This window comes from Perissodus microlepis, chromosome 1 (assembly GCF_051167445.1).
Source record: "Perissodus microlepis isolate ML-2025 ecotype Zambia chromosome 1, ASM5116744v1, whole genome shotgun sequence".
NCBI classification, from domain to species: domain Eukaryota; kingdom Metazoa; phylum Chordata; class Actinopteri; order Cichliformes; family Cichlidae; genus Perissodus; species Perissodus microlepis.
The window spans coordinates 27,500,970-27,517,350 of record NC_140461.1 but is presented as its reverse complement, the minus strand read 5'-3'; the positions used below and the strand labels follow the sequence as shown (position 1 = coordinate 27,517,350).

Below are 16,381 nucleotides of genomic sequence, written 5' to 3'. Positions count from 1 at the left end.
GCGGTGTTTGCATTAGCTATTTACGTGAAGGTTTTTGACATTATTCTCCCCAAGAAATTTTAAAACAGCCACTCAAATGACCTTTAGCTGCATCTCGTAACATTAGAATTACTGCAAGGGAATCCCTTTGCGCAGCCATAACATTTATTGGCAAATATTTGCAGTGGGATACGCGCCGGTGAAATTCGTTTGCAGTGCAGGTTAGGGGCGACTTGTGTGTCAGGGTTTGACGACGTTGCGCACCTTCACAGGAGGAAAACGCGGTGTTTGGTGTGGTTGCAGAACTAGCTTAGCTTGCTCCCATTTGGCGTTAAATCCTCCTCACAGATCGTTAGCTCGCTGTCATCCTGGCATCAGCTGCGCCAGCCGTGACGTAGAGAGCCTTATATGGATACATGAGTTAGGCGGCTGAATGGCCGTGTTTTGTCACTGGGGAAGAACATAATCAGAAGACATTTGCCATTGCTTTGACTTGAATAAATTAGTTACATTTTTCATGACCAAGTGTTTGATGTTCTTTAGAGGTTTACAGTTTTAGATGGGGCAGTCGGACATCAGTCACATAGACTTGATGGGTTTTTAGGCATCTTGATCAAACACTATTATCTTGAGCTGAGTCTGCCTCTGTTGTGTGTCAAAGATCTGTTAAGATCTATCTCAAGTCGACCCGAATACATAGAAGACAAGTCAATATTTCGCTTTGTGCTACAAGACATGGCAAGAATCTGTAATGTCACAGTACACAGTCCTCTTTCGCCCCCAACAAATTGACAGACTGAAGTAAATGTGCAGCAGAATCCAAAACTGTTGCTCTCTGTGTTGGTGTTGAATCGATAGCAGAAGAGGAATGATGACTTTACTGATAGCCTGATGAATGTACTTTATTTTGGCTTATTACAGCTGCCAGATCTGGGCTTGTTCCTGCTGCCTATTAATGAGGTGGTGTTTTGTCATTGTGTTTTGTTTTTAATTTTTTCAGAAGAATGGGTATGTTCTTGTCCTTCCCTTCTGATTGATGCCATTCCGTTAAATTATAGTACAGTAGAGCATTGTGCTGTTTATTACAGTTAAAATGATCTGTTTTTTAAATACTGGCAATTGATGAGGGCAGTTTAAATGCAAAAAAACAGGCGTCTTTCAGTAGCCTCAAATATGCACTACAGCAAAGGACAAAGATGATTTTGAAGCTAAAGCATTGCATATCGCTTTGCCGAAAGGGCCCGGTTTCTGTGCCTAATGTTTTCTTTCAATGTCTGAGAGGGTATTTGAAGAGCACTGGGCTTCATGTCCAGCAAACACATTTACACTCCCACTGACCCTTAGGGCTCGGAGGCCAGATCCTGACAAAACGCACGAACACATACGTACATATCTAATCTAGAGCAGCCATGAGGGCACCAGCTTCAGCGTGGCGTCTGCAGTGTTTCATTCTAAACTATCTGCATTGACATATTGACAGAATTCAGAAGAGATATTTTTAAATAGAGTTGGAAATTGAAAAACAGAGATGTTGCCTTCTCTCTGTGCAGTGGCCTGATATATGGTGGTTATGTGCTGAGAACCCAGAACAGTTTGATCTATAAGTCGGAATTAAAAGGAACAGTACATATTTAAAAATCTAATATTGGCAGATTTTTAATAATCACGTGTTGTTTTTTTCTGTCGTTAACTGTGGCTAACACACAGCTGTAAAGTTTGGTTAGAAAGATCATTTTCATGTCTATTAAAGTGATTCTTAAGCCGTAGTCGGTGTCTTAATATCTGTAAAAAGCCTAGTGGGTTTGATATGCAGATCTGCAGATGTGTGATCTGCTAAAAATAGAATACATCTGTAAACTAAGCACAAGGAGAGGAGGAGCACGTACTCCCTCCCAAAGCTCCATATTTCTGAAAATGTTCTTATAGTTACTGCAATAGAAGAAGGTGCTGCACATTGATCAAATATGGATAGGATTGTCTAAGATTATATAAATCTTGGCCAAAAAATGTTTGTTAATTATGTATCTATGAAGCAAAAGTGTCACTAAAACAGGTCCCCTGTTGTTCTAAAAGCAACCCGCCTGGCTGGCTACATTGATTCAGTTGAATATGCTATGACTAACTGAGAGAATGAAGAATGATTGAATCTAGATGTTGTGTTTGGCATTAAAACATTCATTGTTTTCTTGCAATCTTGCTGCAGAGAACAGTAAAGACCATGCCATGTGACTATAAGTGGAAGAGTCAAAGTACAGGTCTGTGCCATAGGATTCGCAAGGGTTAATATCTTACAGACTGATAGACTTACCAGGTTACTGCAAGTCAGAATTGATCAATCCTTTAAAGCAGCGGTCCCCAACCCCCGGGCCTCGGACCGGTACCGGTCCGTGAGTCGTTTGGTACCGGGCCGCGAGAGTTGAGGCTCGGGTGAGAAATGTATGGTTTTCAGGGTTTTTATCGGTTTTCAGCGTTATTTTGTTATCGTTTTTATCGTTAACTCGGCTTTCCTGGGTCTTTTCACGTGTGTTATGAATAAATCTTCTTTTTTTCGGTACCGGTACTAGTTTTATTTTGTTGTATTTATCCGCGACACCTTAAAGGTCGGTCCGTGAAAATATTGTCGGGCATAAACCGGTCCGTGGCGCAAAAAAGGTTGGAGACCGCTGCTTTAAAGAAAACAATGCACCAAAAGCTTTTTATGTTCACTGTAAGTCCTGCTAGCTTGCACAAATATGCCACAGATGGTAGCAGCTGGGGCTTTGGAACATGATCACGTGATTATGTAAAAGTGGCATTTGATGTAGTGAAGGCAGAAGTGATCTCTCACTTTGTTCCTCATATCTACTTTCATTACCACAGAACACAATTACATTCACTCCTTTATTTTAAAAGACATTAACAAATACCTCTCTGTCATTATGCAAATAGCATTTAAAATGAGACTGGCAAAATGTCCCTCGTTTCTTTAGCTCTTATCAGTAATAACACATGTTATAGATACCTGCGCTGTCTTTCATGAGGCTAGAAATGGAGTTTGCTGACTAACCCTTTAAATAAGGACACTGGGGTTTTTCCAGAGCTGGGTTAAGGAACCCAGCCCAGAGGAGTGATTCAGGGACAGCTGTTTTTAATACAACACACTGTATTATTTATGTCCTTTTTTCCTCACAAACTGAAACTTTGTTTAACTTAAAAAATGTGTTATTGGGATAAGGACTTTAAGGTTTAATTAAATAATTAGCTAATAATTGACCTTTGGTTGTTTACCAAAGCTCTCAAGTAGATAGTGCTCAAAAATATTTGTATTTAACAGAAAACTGACAGTTTATTGTTTCTTTGCTTGATTGCAGCTCTTTCGTCAGTAGACAGTCGATATTTATCCAATGGCGGCAACATTCTTCATATAAGCAGCTTATATGTCTGACAGGGAAGAAATGCAGCTCCATCAGGGTCACACTCGTTAAGTCAGTGGATTTAGAAGCTGTAGATACTTGAGTGTGATGATCCAAATATATTCAGACACAATCAGTGGCCGCCTAATTTAATCTTTTACTGAATCAAATTACTATCCTAAAAGTTAGCTGGGCATTACATTGATTAGACTTTTCAGCAAACGGTGGTGTTTGCAATAGACTGCCATTTAAATAAATGTACTGTTGACTAAGTCATAGTGTTTCACATCTCTTAGTTGATCTACCGTAATTGTCGGGCTATAAGCCGCTACTTTTTGCACAAGCTTTGAACCCTGCGGCTTTTAGTCAGGTGCGGCTTTTCTATGGATTGTCCATGATTTTTGTGATATCGTAAGACGATTTGTTTCGTTTGTTCCGCTGTTGTACGGCACTACGTTGCCTGGCGGAAGAGCATGTGATCAGACACACAGTATCGGGGTTCAAGAGTGGTATGTTGGTCACATGTCCATCCGCCAGGCAACATAGTGCCGTACAAGTAGCGCGAAAAACAACTTCAAAGTAGCCCTACGCGTTCAGCAGGAGGCGTGGATGACAAGCGGCGATAAACTTGCGAAAAGCAAGTTATGCTCAACTCCACCGGTGGAATCTGACAGCGTGGAAAAGTGTGAAAACATCCATGATCACCAACGGATTTCGAAGGGCTGGACTGCTGCATGATGGAGAGGAGGACACCGCCACGGCCCTTCAGAGGGTGTTCGACTCTGACAACGAGGATTTGTTTGGTTTTGAAAGTGACAACGAAGGAAAGAAGCTGAGAGTGGATGACGTAGCCATCCTGAGCCTGTTCGTATCCGACACTGGAGAAGAGGACTTTGGTGGTTTTAGTGCGCAGGAAGAAGAGAAAGATGGTGGTGAATGACTGACTTTTCTTCTTGTTAAAGCCGTGTCACTGCACCTGAGCCTAAAAGGTAGTCCGAATCTATTTTTCTGGTGTGCTGTAGGTTATTGTTATGTACTACATTTGTTACTCATTTATGAAGCACAGTACATGTTTCGTACTTGTAATTACCGCTACTTGTACATATACCTAAAAAGTTATGCAAATATGTACCCATAACTTGTTTTTCAAAATCTCCAAACAGCCATCTCTTTCCTAACAATTCCCTTTGTGCATATTCTCTTACATATGATAAGTCAACATTGAAACACCTGCGGCTTTTAGTCAGGTGCGGCTAATGTATGTACAAAACAGGATTTTCCCCTGATTTTAGCTTGTGCGGCTAATATTCAGGTGCGCTTTGTAGTCCGGGAAATACGGTACTTTAATCTTAGAATCTGTCTCCTTGCCTCTCTAATATCCTTTCCCTTCTGCACACGAATAATGCCGTGCAGATGGATCAGAGGTAATGCTCGTCAGAGGCCAAAGATGCTATAGACAGGAGACATGATTGTCTAGATGTGACCGTGGAATATTTCATTCCTTAAAAAAACCTAAATAAAAGACAAACCTGAGGTATAATCTGACCGAGAATCTCTTACCTGATGATGGTGACACTGTTGTATTTTTATCTTATTTATCCATTTAAATCTTCTGTCTGTTTGTTACACAGTGCCAGTCTTTGTCATAGGGTAATGACACATGTATTTGTCCCAAACCAGTGTGGGACATTCAATTCAGAATGATTCCTTTGTTTGGTACACCATCTATTTGGCTCTATATACTCTAGAGCCAAGTTCCACCTGGATCATATTTGGCAGTGCATCAGTTCTCAGTTAGCAATAGCATGTGGATAAGCTTTGAAAGCTGAGCACACACTGCGCACACTGATTATTAATCTTGTATGATGTGCTAACGCCATGTTTTAATAGTGTCTTTCCACACAGACTATCACACTACACAATACCATGAATATCAGAATTAAATATCTATTACTAAAAAATGCAGTCCTTTGTATGCCAACCCTCTATGTGGATTTGAGGATGATTTAAAAAAACACAACAACGATGGGTCACCCTCTTTAACTTGGGTATATTTAAGCTCACTAGCTCCAGGTCCTGTTGTGTCTAAATGTGAATGTGAGGGAGAGGGTGCAAAGCAGTCCTAGACAGTGCGTGACGGTGACCGCTTTTAATTCCAGCTGTAATGTTCAGAGGAAAGTGTCGCAGTAAGAATGAAGTACACACTGCACCTCCCTTCTTCCTTTCTACGTGTCACTCACATTTTAAATTATAGTATTTAAAGTATGGTCCTATGACAGTTTTCACTATAACTTCTTCCCCTGATCGTCACTCAGTGTTATATAACTGGCTATAGTGTGTTATTGTGTGACCTAGTGGTTCTCGGCATCTCCTCCTGTTCTCCTGAATAATGAAAGACACAAGCCGTCATCCTGACTGTACTGCTGCTGTGAGACCAGTTTGCTGGTGTCCTAGGTGCCGCTGTCATTCTGCTCATGTATGCCAGCTGCTGGCAATCAGCATCGTATCAATTTACCTTCCAGTCAGTTCCAAATCTTTATATTGTAGGTATTACACCGGGTCTGCACAAGTGTATAAAAATCCTTGCTGCCAGACTGTTGCTCATGCACTGTCTAAAACACAAAATGTAAATATTTTGAACATTTAATTTAACTTTTTCAGCTCCTCTTTGGTTTTATTTCTGAATGAGACTGAAAGTGTGACAGTTACAATGTAATATTACTTAGTTTTGTGGCTCGTCCTTGTTCATCTGCCAAGATGAGAGCGAAAGCAGAAGTTTTGTTTATGAACGTTTGTCTGTTCAGCAAAACTGAAAAGGAAGCAAATGCACACTGTATGGACTTTACACCATGGATATCCTCCCATGGTTAAGTATTGCAGGTGGAAAGGAACTTGTCTGGAATTGGTTTTATTTGATTTGTATGAGAAGTAACTAAAACTAGTCTTACAGCAGTTATTCGGCAGCACGACAGCATGCATATAATGGTGAATGTGATAAGTGAAATTTTTGTCTCATCAATGTTTATCAGTTTTCTTTAAATATTGTGTGAAATATGATCCACAAAATGTGTCTTAGACTATCTTAGATGCTGGGGATATGTGCCTCATATGCTTTTCTGTTTTAGAGCCTGATTGATTTATTGGCGGGATGATATTAGCTACTTTCAGTTCAATCAGTATTGGCATTTATAGCTGCTGACAAATGAAAATTAAATGAGAGATGGGAGAAACACCCTTCGAATATATGGAGATTTGTCCACCAGAGGGCACTCTGCAACCTTCCTGTTTGCAACAGCGCTGAACGCAACAAAAACAACAAGCAGCTGTTCTGAGTGCAGTCAGGCAGAGCATAAACGAGTAAATAACTAGCCAACAGATGTTGGGAAAATGTTTCATGTATCTAAAAAGGAAAAAAAAATGTTGACCAGTACCAAAGTATTGGCTTTTTAAATCCCCAAACATTGGTCTTAAAAATCCTGCATTGGCAAGGCTCAGGTCTTTCAGATGCAGTGTCACATGTGCTGTTAAAGGCTCAGTTTTTCATTCAGTGCCACATGAGAATGATGTTCAGAAATGCTGACAAACAAAAATGACCAATATCGGTGTGTAATAGAAACAGATCAGGAGGTTGTTTCAGCGACTGCAGAGTCACGCTGTTGTTTTTCTTTCTCCCCACCATTCAGCTACGAATGTAATTTCCTGTAGACGCCTCTTTCCAATTGTTGAGCTGTTCTTTCATGCCTCATGTGATTGACACAGCTTTTTGTGATATGCTTGGCTATATATTGTCCATCTAGTTAAAATCAAGTCATATAAATATTTGAAGTAGTAAAAATAGCATAGTGAAAAGATTTGCATATAGAATGATCTCCAGCTTCCAGACACATTTTGCAATGATTGTAATTTTAAATCTCAGTGTCTTGATTACATTTGTTGAATGACTTAAAATGTGATTTTGTTTTTCCTATACTCTGGTATTTTCAGGCCTATGGCTCAGGATGCGATGTAGTGATCTTGGCTAGTGACTTTGAGTGTGTTCAGATTATCCCGGGAGCTCAAAATGGAAACATACAGGTGGGCTGTGTGGAGTGCTCCCACCAGCTTGGCAGGGTAAGTGTTAAATGCTCACAGAGACACACTCCCACACACAGCTTTAGTTTTTTTTGTCCTGTGGCTAAAAGATTTTATCAATTATGCTGAGCGGAAAGAGGTACATTTTGCCTCGTTTGCATTTGTCTTCAACTTCTCGTCTTCCTTTGCCATTTTGCTCTCCTGCACCACACCACACCTTCCTTTTTCCTGTGGGAGTGACTGTGCAAAAGCACTGATGGGGTGAGTAATGTTGTGATGATGAACACAGCTCTTTATTTTTAGATTGCTGCATCCTACGGAAACACAGTCTGCATCTTTGAACCTCTTTCTATCAACCCAAATAAACGCCACAAGGTGAGTACCAGCGCCAGCTTTTTAGGCAGATTTAAGGATTTAAATCAGTATGTAGCAGATTTAATTACACCTTTGTTCCAGTAACACTGCATGGTGTGTGTCGCTCTCCCACCACTAACAGCAGCTTAACTATCAGTGGCAAAAGACAGGACAGTTCTTCCTTGATGCCATCACCTACAACCTGGCCTGGGACCCACAAGGTACACAAATGCTTTCTATGATTACCAGATAAAGGCAGTTCCTTCTCCTACCACCCTTTGATTTGGCTGAAACAGCATGTGCATTATGTAAGAGTCACAGTTTGTATGTGGCTCTGCGTAGTGTAGTAGTCAACGTGGGACATGAGGTGTGTAACACAGTGCTTTTGTGTCCTCAGGGAACCGTATCCTAGCAGCAACCGAGCGACTCCAGCTGTGGGCACCTCCACTGACGGATGCCCTGATAGAGGAGGAGGATGGGCAGATGATTGACGACAAGCCCCACCCTGTCCTCAGTGACTGGAACTGTGTCTGGCAGTGCAAGTGCGTTTTGGCTTACATTCTATATACTGTTTTATTAAGAAACAAAACTCGCTGCTTCAGGGTGATGCGCCTTACAAAGCTACAGTTTTAGGATAAATACCTTGACATTTAACTAACCAGTAAATTAAGTGTTGAACAGACCAGATACTTTTTTTCCCACCTCCTCTTATCTCTTTTTGTGGAATTGAAGATGCTTTCTTCAGCCAAGTTTGTCTAATTTTAAGTGGAATCTAGAAATTATTTAAAATCCGCTTTGAGAAAGTTGAGGTGGATTTTTAGACCTCTGCTCTGAAAAGGTATTATATTTTTGGGTTCTGTGTCTGTCTACCTGCCCCATCCTTTTAAACATGATAACACTCAAATGCAGAAAGGGATTTTCTTCAAATTTGGCACCAATCTAATCAGGAAGGAACTGATTAGATTTTGTTTGTCAAAGGTCACAAAAAAACCCTTTCTGGTCGTAACTGAATTAAATCGTCATCGATGATAACATTAAACAGAAATAAAAAAAAAAAAAATATATATATATATATATATATATATATATATATATATATATATATATATATATATATATATATATATATATATATATATATATATATATATATATATATATAACACACACACAAATGTTCACAGACCATCATGTTCTTCAAAAACACTTTACAACACACTGTGTAATATGATGAGCATGACCAGACATGGATGTCAGCTGCAACAAGGCAGTTATTCTAGTTTGTGTAGCATTGAGGCAACAGCTGAATATTTTGCATAGATTATTTTTTCACTATTACTTTGGAAGTAAACTTTTTTTTGGCCGTTTTCTCTTATGCAGTGAAGAGTTAATCACTTCATTGTGCAGAAAACGTTCTGAAATCTTTCCTTTCCCTCATAAAACCTATAGTCAGTTACTGATTATTCAAACACATCTGGCCTTACACGAAGACTAGTCTTCTGAGTCAGCAGGCAGTGCCACTCTCACGCCTTAAGCTGTGTGAGTAGACACAGACATATGAAACCACATTTGTTACTGTCACATGATGACTAACAGAAAACTACGAAATGGTTGCGACCAACAATACTTTGTGCACAAAGAAACAGACTGTTTCCATGGAGAAGTGGATGTTAAGGGTTTTGCTGACGCTTGACCACTAACCATGTGAGGTTAACTTTTTGCTGCGTTGAACGTGTGAAAATTATGGTAACAGTGTAGGAGCAGGTGACTAAAACCCCACTCACACAGGAATAGAGATCGATCCTTGACCATCTGGCAAACATCTGTGCAAAGGGGGGGAAACGAGTATTTCCCAGAAGGTTGGAAGTGGTTGCTGGGGAAAATAATGGCTGAAGCTCTCAGTTACAGTTGCAGTCCTATAGACCAGCGGTCCCCAACCCCCGGGCCTCGGACTGGTACCGGTCTGTGAGTCATTTGGTACCGGGCCGCGAGAGTTGAGGCTCAGGTTTTTAGGGTTTTTATTGGTTTTCAGCATTATTTTGTTATCGTTTTTATCGTTAACTCGGTTTTCCTGGGTCTTTTCACGTGTGTTATGAATAAATCTTTTTTTCGGTACCGGTACTAGTTTTATTTTGTTGTATTTATCCACAACACCTTAAAGGCAAGTCCGTGAAAATATTTTCGGGCATAAACTGGTCCGTGGCGCAAAAAAGGTTGGGGACCGCTGCTATAGACTGCTCAGTGACGTCTTGCTATAGCACTTTCTTTGTGACGGATTTCACTCAACAAGAGCTTTCAATCTGATGGAGCTTCCATTTCCTGCCAGTTGAGAATCTTATTTCCTAACAGCCATTGATTGCATTATGTCCAACATGGTGAACAGCTCTTGAGGAAAGTGTGTTTGGCATCACATGAGAAACCTTAATAGCTGATATTGTTTCTGTTTCTTTTTCCTTTTCTTTTAGGACCGCTGCGTCTGTCCACGCAGCCAAGTGGTCTCCTGATGGAGAGTATTTTGCCACAATTGGAAAGGTTAAAGATTCATGTTAACATTTTTAAAAATGGCAAATTGTTGAAACATTTTTTGTACCTCAGTTTGCCTATATAATGATTTTCTGCACATGTACAGGATGACTGTTTACTCAAGGTTTGGTATCCCACTACTGGCTGGAGATCCGCAGTGGTGGTCCAGGACCCGTCTGATAAAAAGCCTCTTCCTGTTCACTTCTCCTTTGTTTACTTGGCTCATCCTCGCTCGGTCACTGGTGTGTCCTGGAGGAAGACCAGCAAGTACATGCCCAAGTAAGAAAGCACACATGATCACACACATATTATGCTGTAAACGTGTTTATTTGTCCACTTTTGTTGTACGTGCTTGTTGTCTTTTAAAGCCAGACATAATGTTTTGGCTATAAAATGAGGTTTTGCCTCCTTTGAGTGATGCGTTAGGCCAGAAAGATATTCAGTGCACTTGGTTAAAAATGTGGTTCAATAACTGGGCATCCAGCAATAATTTTATTTTAGTCATGGGGTATGCATACTTAACTCTTGTTATAAAAAATTGTTGTTGTGTCCCTAAAATGTCTTTTGACTGAACATTTTTAATAAAGGCAAATGAATCAAAAAAAGAACTACTGAAGGACTATTACATTCTTCTGTTATTTTCTAGGGGTTCAGTGTGCAATGTGTTGCTGACATCTTGTGAGGATGGAGTGTGTAGATTATGGTCGGAGACTCTGTTACCTGAAGACAGTCTGCTTGGTGGACAGATCACTGAGAACACACAGTCCTTCAGCTCTAGCCTGCCAGGCCTGGCAGGCAATAAGGACAAGATCCAACATGCTTTGGAGGTACACTTAGTTCAATCTCAGCAGAAATAATTCATAAATGACCAAAAAATGGAATATTTCTCAGAAAGGAATAACACAGACCTGTTCTCTTGCCTTTATTCCTGTGCTCCCTCTCTAATCAGTCAATCCACCACCTAAAACATCTGCGCCGTGGCCGGCGACGGTCCTCTGCTTTAGTGGCACACAGTGAGCTGCTGCCCTCTCAGCTGGGCACACAGGATGCACACACTCACCGCCACATCGCTCATCATGCCAATGCCCTGTGTCACTTCCATATCTCGGCCAGTATTAATCCCAACACAGGTAGTGTTTTTTGTTGGACTGGGTTTTAAAATGAATCAATGTGCACATTGAATGGAGCTGTAAACTTAATCTAAGCTTGTGTAATATTTGTGCTCCTGCCATGTTTCTGTCTGTCAGATATCCCATCAGTGCTAGCTGACTCTGCAGTGTTTAACCCAGACGATGGCACAGGTGGCGGAGGCTTTGTGGTTCACTGGCTCAATAATAAGGATCTTAGCTTCACTTCATCCATGGACCTTTTTATGCTGCAACTCCGTAAATTCTCTGAACAACAGCTGGACCAAACTACTGAGGACCCCTTGGATCCTGAAGGATCCCCTATGAAGTTTGACTTTGGTATGACCAGGCTAACAATATATAAGGCTGCTTAAAACGTACCATGTTAAAGGACACGTGTAAGACTAAATCATTTTTTGTTTTTGTTTGTTTTTTCCAGACCTGGATGAGATGTCTGACAAAGCATCCTCAGAGCAAGGAGAAGAGGGTGAGTCAGGGGAGCAGGGAAGCACCAAGGCATCCTCCCCAGGATCCAGCTCTAGCATGCCTCTGCCTTCCATGCTGCTAGAGAGGAAGATGGAGACTCTGATCACAGAGTGGAACAAGAGCCCGGACATGCTGTTTACCATCCATCCATTGGATGGATCTTTCCTGGTTTGGCATGTAAAATACTTGGACGAATTCAACCAGGGCATCTTCAGACAGGTTCAGGTGTGCATAAAAATTCAGAATATGAAAAACATTTTTCAAGCAAATCATAATCTCTTTTCCTAAATTGTAACTTTTCTGTTTTAAATTGAATTCAGTCGTTTACTTGCTCGTACACACCTTGCTCACAGCACAAACTGTGTGACTGTTTTTTCTCAAATATAAATTGACTCAGCATTCCTCCAGTCGTATTTGACATTCAGAATATATTTTTTCATTTTCTCCAATAGAGAATTATGGAGTGTACTCTGCGCTTTATCAAGTTACCCACAGAATTAATGTTAATTAGCAAAAGCTGTTATAACTTACTGAAGGAAGTCTTTGTCATTTTAATAAAGTTAGAGCCCAAGTAATTTTTCACCTAATTTTCACTTTGATATGCAGCGAGAAGCTTGCACTGTAGCATCCGGCTGTCCTAGAAAGAGCAGCACTTCAGCACTCCTGTAAGGAGGACCAAACAGGATATTAAATTTAAAAGGACTGAATTTTGGGCTTCAGCTGCACAGATGTTTAAATTTGTTCAAAAATATCCCTTTTGCATTGACTGCAAAAATACAGTGGAGTATGAAAAGACTTTAATGCTCTAATATTAAAACATATCTACACAATACAAGTTAAATACGTGTTTGAGTTGGTTTAGCACAGATGAGTAAGCCAAAAGGAATATCGTTAGGAAGCTGAACTATTATGTTGATTTAAACTGATAGGTGGATCTCTTAAGGGTTAAGACACTAAGAAAATATTCGCAACTGTTTCTTATTTTCCTCCAGGTGTCCTTCTCCTCCCGTATTCCGGTGGCGTTTCCCACAGGAGATGCCAACTCACTGAGTAAAAACATCCTCATGTATGCCTGCACTTTGACTGAGGGTGTAAGCGCTGGAGTAGGCAAGCAGGGAAGGATAGTCCAACATGTGTCCCACTCTGCTTCAGCCTCAGCTGGCCTTAGTTCTGCTGCTGTGACCTCCCCTCCCAACCCTCACATTAGTCCAGCTGTCATGATGGTCTCCAAGCATGTTGATGGATCTCTTAACCAGGTACGAGGTTGAGGTTAACCTCGCTCTTCTTTCTGAGGGCATTGCTCACATGTTTTGATAAATTGCCACTTTAGCCCAAGATGTTTCCACAGGCTTGACGCAATTCTCAGACAATCTATCATTTTGCAGTTCACACTATAATTTGATGTTTTTTGCATATTCTGTTTTCCTCACAAAAAGCTTTGATTCCTCTCTCTGCAGTGGGCTGTGACATTTGCAGAGCGTTCTGACTTCTCCAATGTACTGACAGTATCTCATAAGTTCCGGTATTGCGGCCATCGTTTCCATCTGAATGACCAAGCTTGTCACACAGTGCTGCCGCTGCTGCTGACCTCCTCTCACCACAATGCCCTGCTCACCCCTCCCTCAGCCCCTGGAAGTTTGGAAGGAGAGCAGCCTCCTACCTTTCCCCTACCAAAGGGTCTTCCCAGGTATAGCATGGAGTAGAGGTAGAGAACTGAAGCAGTCAATAATGGGTTTAGCTTGCTGGTGATAGGCTAGTAATTGTAACTGTTATCCATTATTAAGGAAGCAGCTTCGTAATGCAGCTACAAGGACCTTCCATGACCCCAACGCCATCTACAGTGAGCTGATTTTGTGGCGAGTGGACCACATTGGACCCCTGTCCTGCACTGGAGGCGTCTCAGAATTGGCCCGTATCAACTCTCTGCACACCTCTGCCTTCAGCAATGTTGCTTGGCTACCCACGCTAGTACCCAGCACTGTACTTGGTAAATATGCCGTACATTTTTATATAAAGCTGATTTTTGAGTTGTTGTTGTTGTTGTTGTTGTTGTTATTATTATTATTATTATTATTATTATTATTATTATTATTATTATTATTATTATTATTATTATTATTATTATTATCATCATTATTATAATTAGCTTAATAACAAGAATTTTGATTAAGAGGGAAAATTTCACTCTTGCTGAGACTCTTGCTGCACTTAGTTATTTTTTTTGTCCAGGTGGCAGGATGATATTAAGTTCAGAATTTCTCAGGAAATACTGAACAACTGTCACAGCTACTCAGTTCCAGCAGTAGCAAACGAATCAGCAGTATGTTCCAGCTTTGCGGTCAAAATGCAGTGTTCTTCTGTCTTATTGATACTGATGCCATAAGTCTTGAAAGAAAAAAAAATATATATACCCTTTCTAATTCAAACCCATTCTCAATCTAGTTTGTCCCGATTATTGCTCTTTGAAGAAGTTTTCTTGGATGGCTCCATTTATGAGTGTCCTTCAGAGTTATGTGCATTGCCCAATAATAAGCCTGCAATCTTTGTGTTGTGTCTAACAGGAACTTACTGTAACAGTGCCAGTGCCTGCTTCGTGGCATCAGATGGTAAAAACCTGCGTCTCTATCAAGCTGTTGTGGATGCCAGGAAACTACTGGATGAGCTGTCAGATCCTGAAACATCTGTGAGTATATATGCACTGTTTTGTTATTGCTCACTGCAATGTGATAGTTTTCGTTTAAGGTTTATGTGAATGTATCTGGGTTTTCATTCCTCACACTGCGGAACTTTAGAATTTGTCATGAGGGACCAAGAATTGAGTTAAAATCAGGCTTATGTGTTGCTTTGTTGGCTTTGTTTGGCTTAAAGGTGAACACCAACCATAAAACACAGCAGCTGTCAAATACACACATTATTCACAGATGTTAACTTTTGCTATAAGCCAGCTTTTAAATAACCTAACACCTATTACATCAGTCACACAGATCCTGATTATAGGACATGTGGCCATGTTGTTTTTGAAGCAAAATATGTGTTTTCCTCATGCCCTTATAACAATTTCCAGACTTCATTCCTCTGTACAATATAAAAAATATTATGCAACACTTTCTACCACTCCAGTGGTTTTAAATGAAATGCAGTATGATGAAATACAAAGTAGATTATGTGTTTTTTGTGTTTTATTTTTTCCTTGTATATCTCTTTTTAGAAACTCGTGGGCGAAGTGTTCAATATCGTCAGCCAGCAGTCCACAGCCAGACCCGGCTGTATCATAGAGTTGGATGCTATTACAAACCAGGTTAGCAGCTGCTCTGTATTTTTTCTCACCCACTTCAGATCAATGACAGACCAAAATTCTTGGCATGAACTACTGAAACCTCCTGATCAATAGATATAGTAAACTGTGTGATGCTATGTCCATGTGCCTCCAGTGTGGAGCCAGTACACAGCTGCTACATGTCTTCCAAGAGGACTTCATTCTAGGTTACAAGCCCCAGAAAGAACCAGAAGCAAACACACCAGCCTTTCCACCTGGGGGAGGTATAGCACTCTGTTAAACTCTGTGTCAGTCTGTTTATTCCTATTTTACAACCCAGTTGTCATTAGATGACGATAATACTGCATTTTACTCTATCCAGATTACCAACCTCCTCCCTTCTCTGAGAAGTTTTTCCTGGTGGTGATCGAAAAGGATCTCAACAGGAACTCTGTTCTGCAGATGTGGCATCTACATCTTAAGTCTGTGCAGGCCTGTGTGGGTAAGTGTTTTGGTGCGTGAAGCAAAGCATTTATAGGTGAAATTGAAAAATAATGTGAAGTCTGCTTTTTTAATTTCGATTAACTTGTCTCTTCTGATGTGTTGCCTCTGTGTGCAGATGAGCCAAGCCCAGATTACAGCTTCCAGAGCCAGCTGATGGTTCCCAATCAAGTTGTGAATGCTGACTCATCTCCAGAGACGTCTCCTGTCAGACCCTTGCCACGGTCAACTTCAACAGCTAACTTGCAATCTGCTAGCAAACTGATCCTCAGCTCAAAGCTGGTTTACAGCAAACGCCTTGACCTTCCTCATGGGGTGGAGGTTACTAGGGCGACCCCATCTGCAGGTTGGAATATAAACTTATGAGTATAACCATGCTGTTGTTACTGATGTGTAAAAACTAGTGCTGTCAGCGTTAATCTCATTAAAATGACGTTAACGCCATAACTGCATTAACGCGGTAAATCTCAGTTACCGAGTTAGCACAGGTCGCCCTATGCGTGGGGCTGCACAGCGCTAACGCATTAACGAGCATTTCACCCGTCCTTACTTACTGTAATAATTCAATGCCTGTCGACACAGTATATTCAATAGGTTGTGTGTCTTTATCATTCAGTTCTGAGGAAATTAGTTTCCTGATGGGTTTAAATGAAAGAATATGCTAAAGAAAAATATTCTTAAATTTCATTTTG

The 16,381-nt window shown here is 40.7% G+C and overlaps 1 protein-coding gene across 3 annotated transcripts in view; it reads left to right on the top strand.

Annotated features, from left to right (window-relative positions):
* dmxl2 (Dmx-like 2) overlaps positions 1–16,381 on the top strand; it is a 39,443-nt gene that overhangs the window by 718 nt on the left and 22,344 nt on the right. For 2 of the 3 annotated variants that reach the window (XM_084931187.1, XM_084931041.1), the window contains exons 2-19: positions 7,356–7,481; positions 7,746–7,817; positions 7,939–8,017; positions 8,194–8,338; positions 10,262–10,328; positions 10,426–10,598; positions 10,966–11,146; positions 11,269–11,449; positions 11,567–11,785; positions 11,886–12,157; positions 12,925–13,188; positions 13,390–13,619; positions 13,717–13,919; positions 14,494–14,615; positions 15,141–15,230; positions 15,364–15,472; positions 15,571–15,690; positions 15,808–16,035. In XM_084931187.1, coding sequence (XP_084787313.1) covers positions 7,356–7,481; positions 7,746–7,817; positions 7,939–8,017; positions 8,194–8,338; positions 10,262–10,328; positions 10,426–10,598; positions 10,966–11,146; positions 11,269–11,449; positions 11,567–11,785; positions 11,886–12,157; positions 12,925–13,188; positions 13,390–13,619; positions 13,717–13,919; positions 14,494–14,615; positions 15,141–15,230; positions 15,364–15,472; positions 15,571–15,690; positions 15,808–16,035 — 2,881 coding nt within the window. The remainder of the gene's footprint in view (positions 1–7,355; positions 7,482–7,745; positions 7,818–7,938; positions 8,018–8,193; positions 8,339–10,261; positions 10,329–10,425; positions 10,599–10,965; positions 11,147–11,268; positions 11,450–11,566; positions 11,786–11,885; positions 12,158–12,924; positions 13,189–13,389; positions 13,620–13,716; positions 13,920–14,493; positions 14,616–15,140; positions 15,231–15,363; positions 15,473–15,570; positions 15,691–15,807; positions 16,036–16,381) is intronic. The other variant, XM_084931101.1, reaches the window with a different exon arrangement.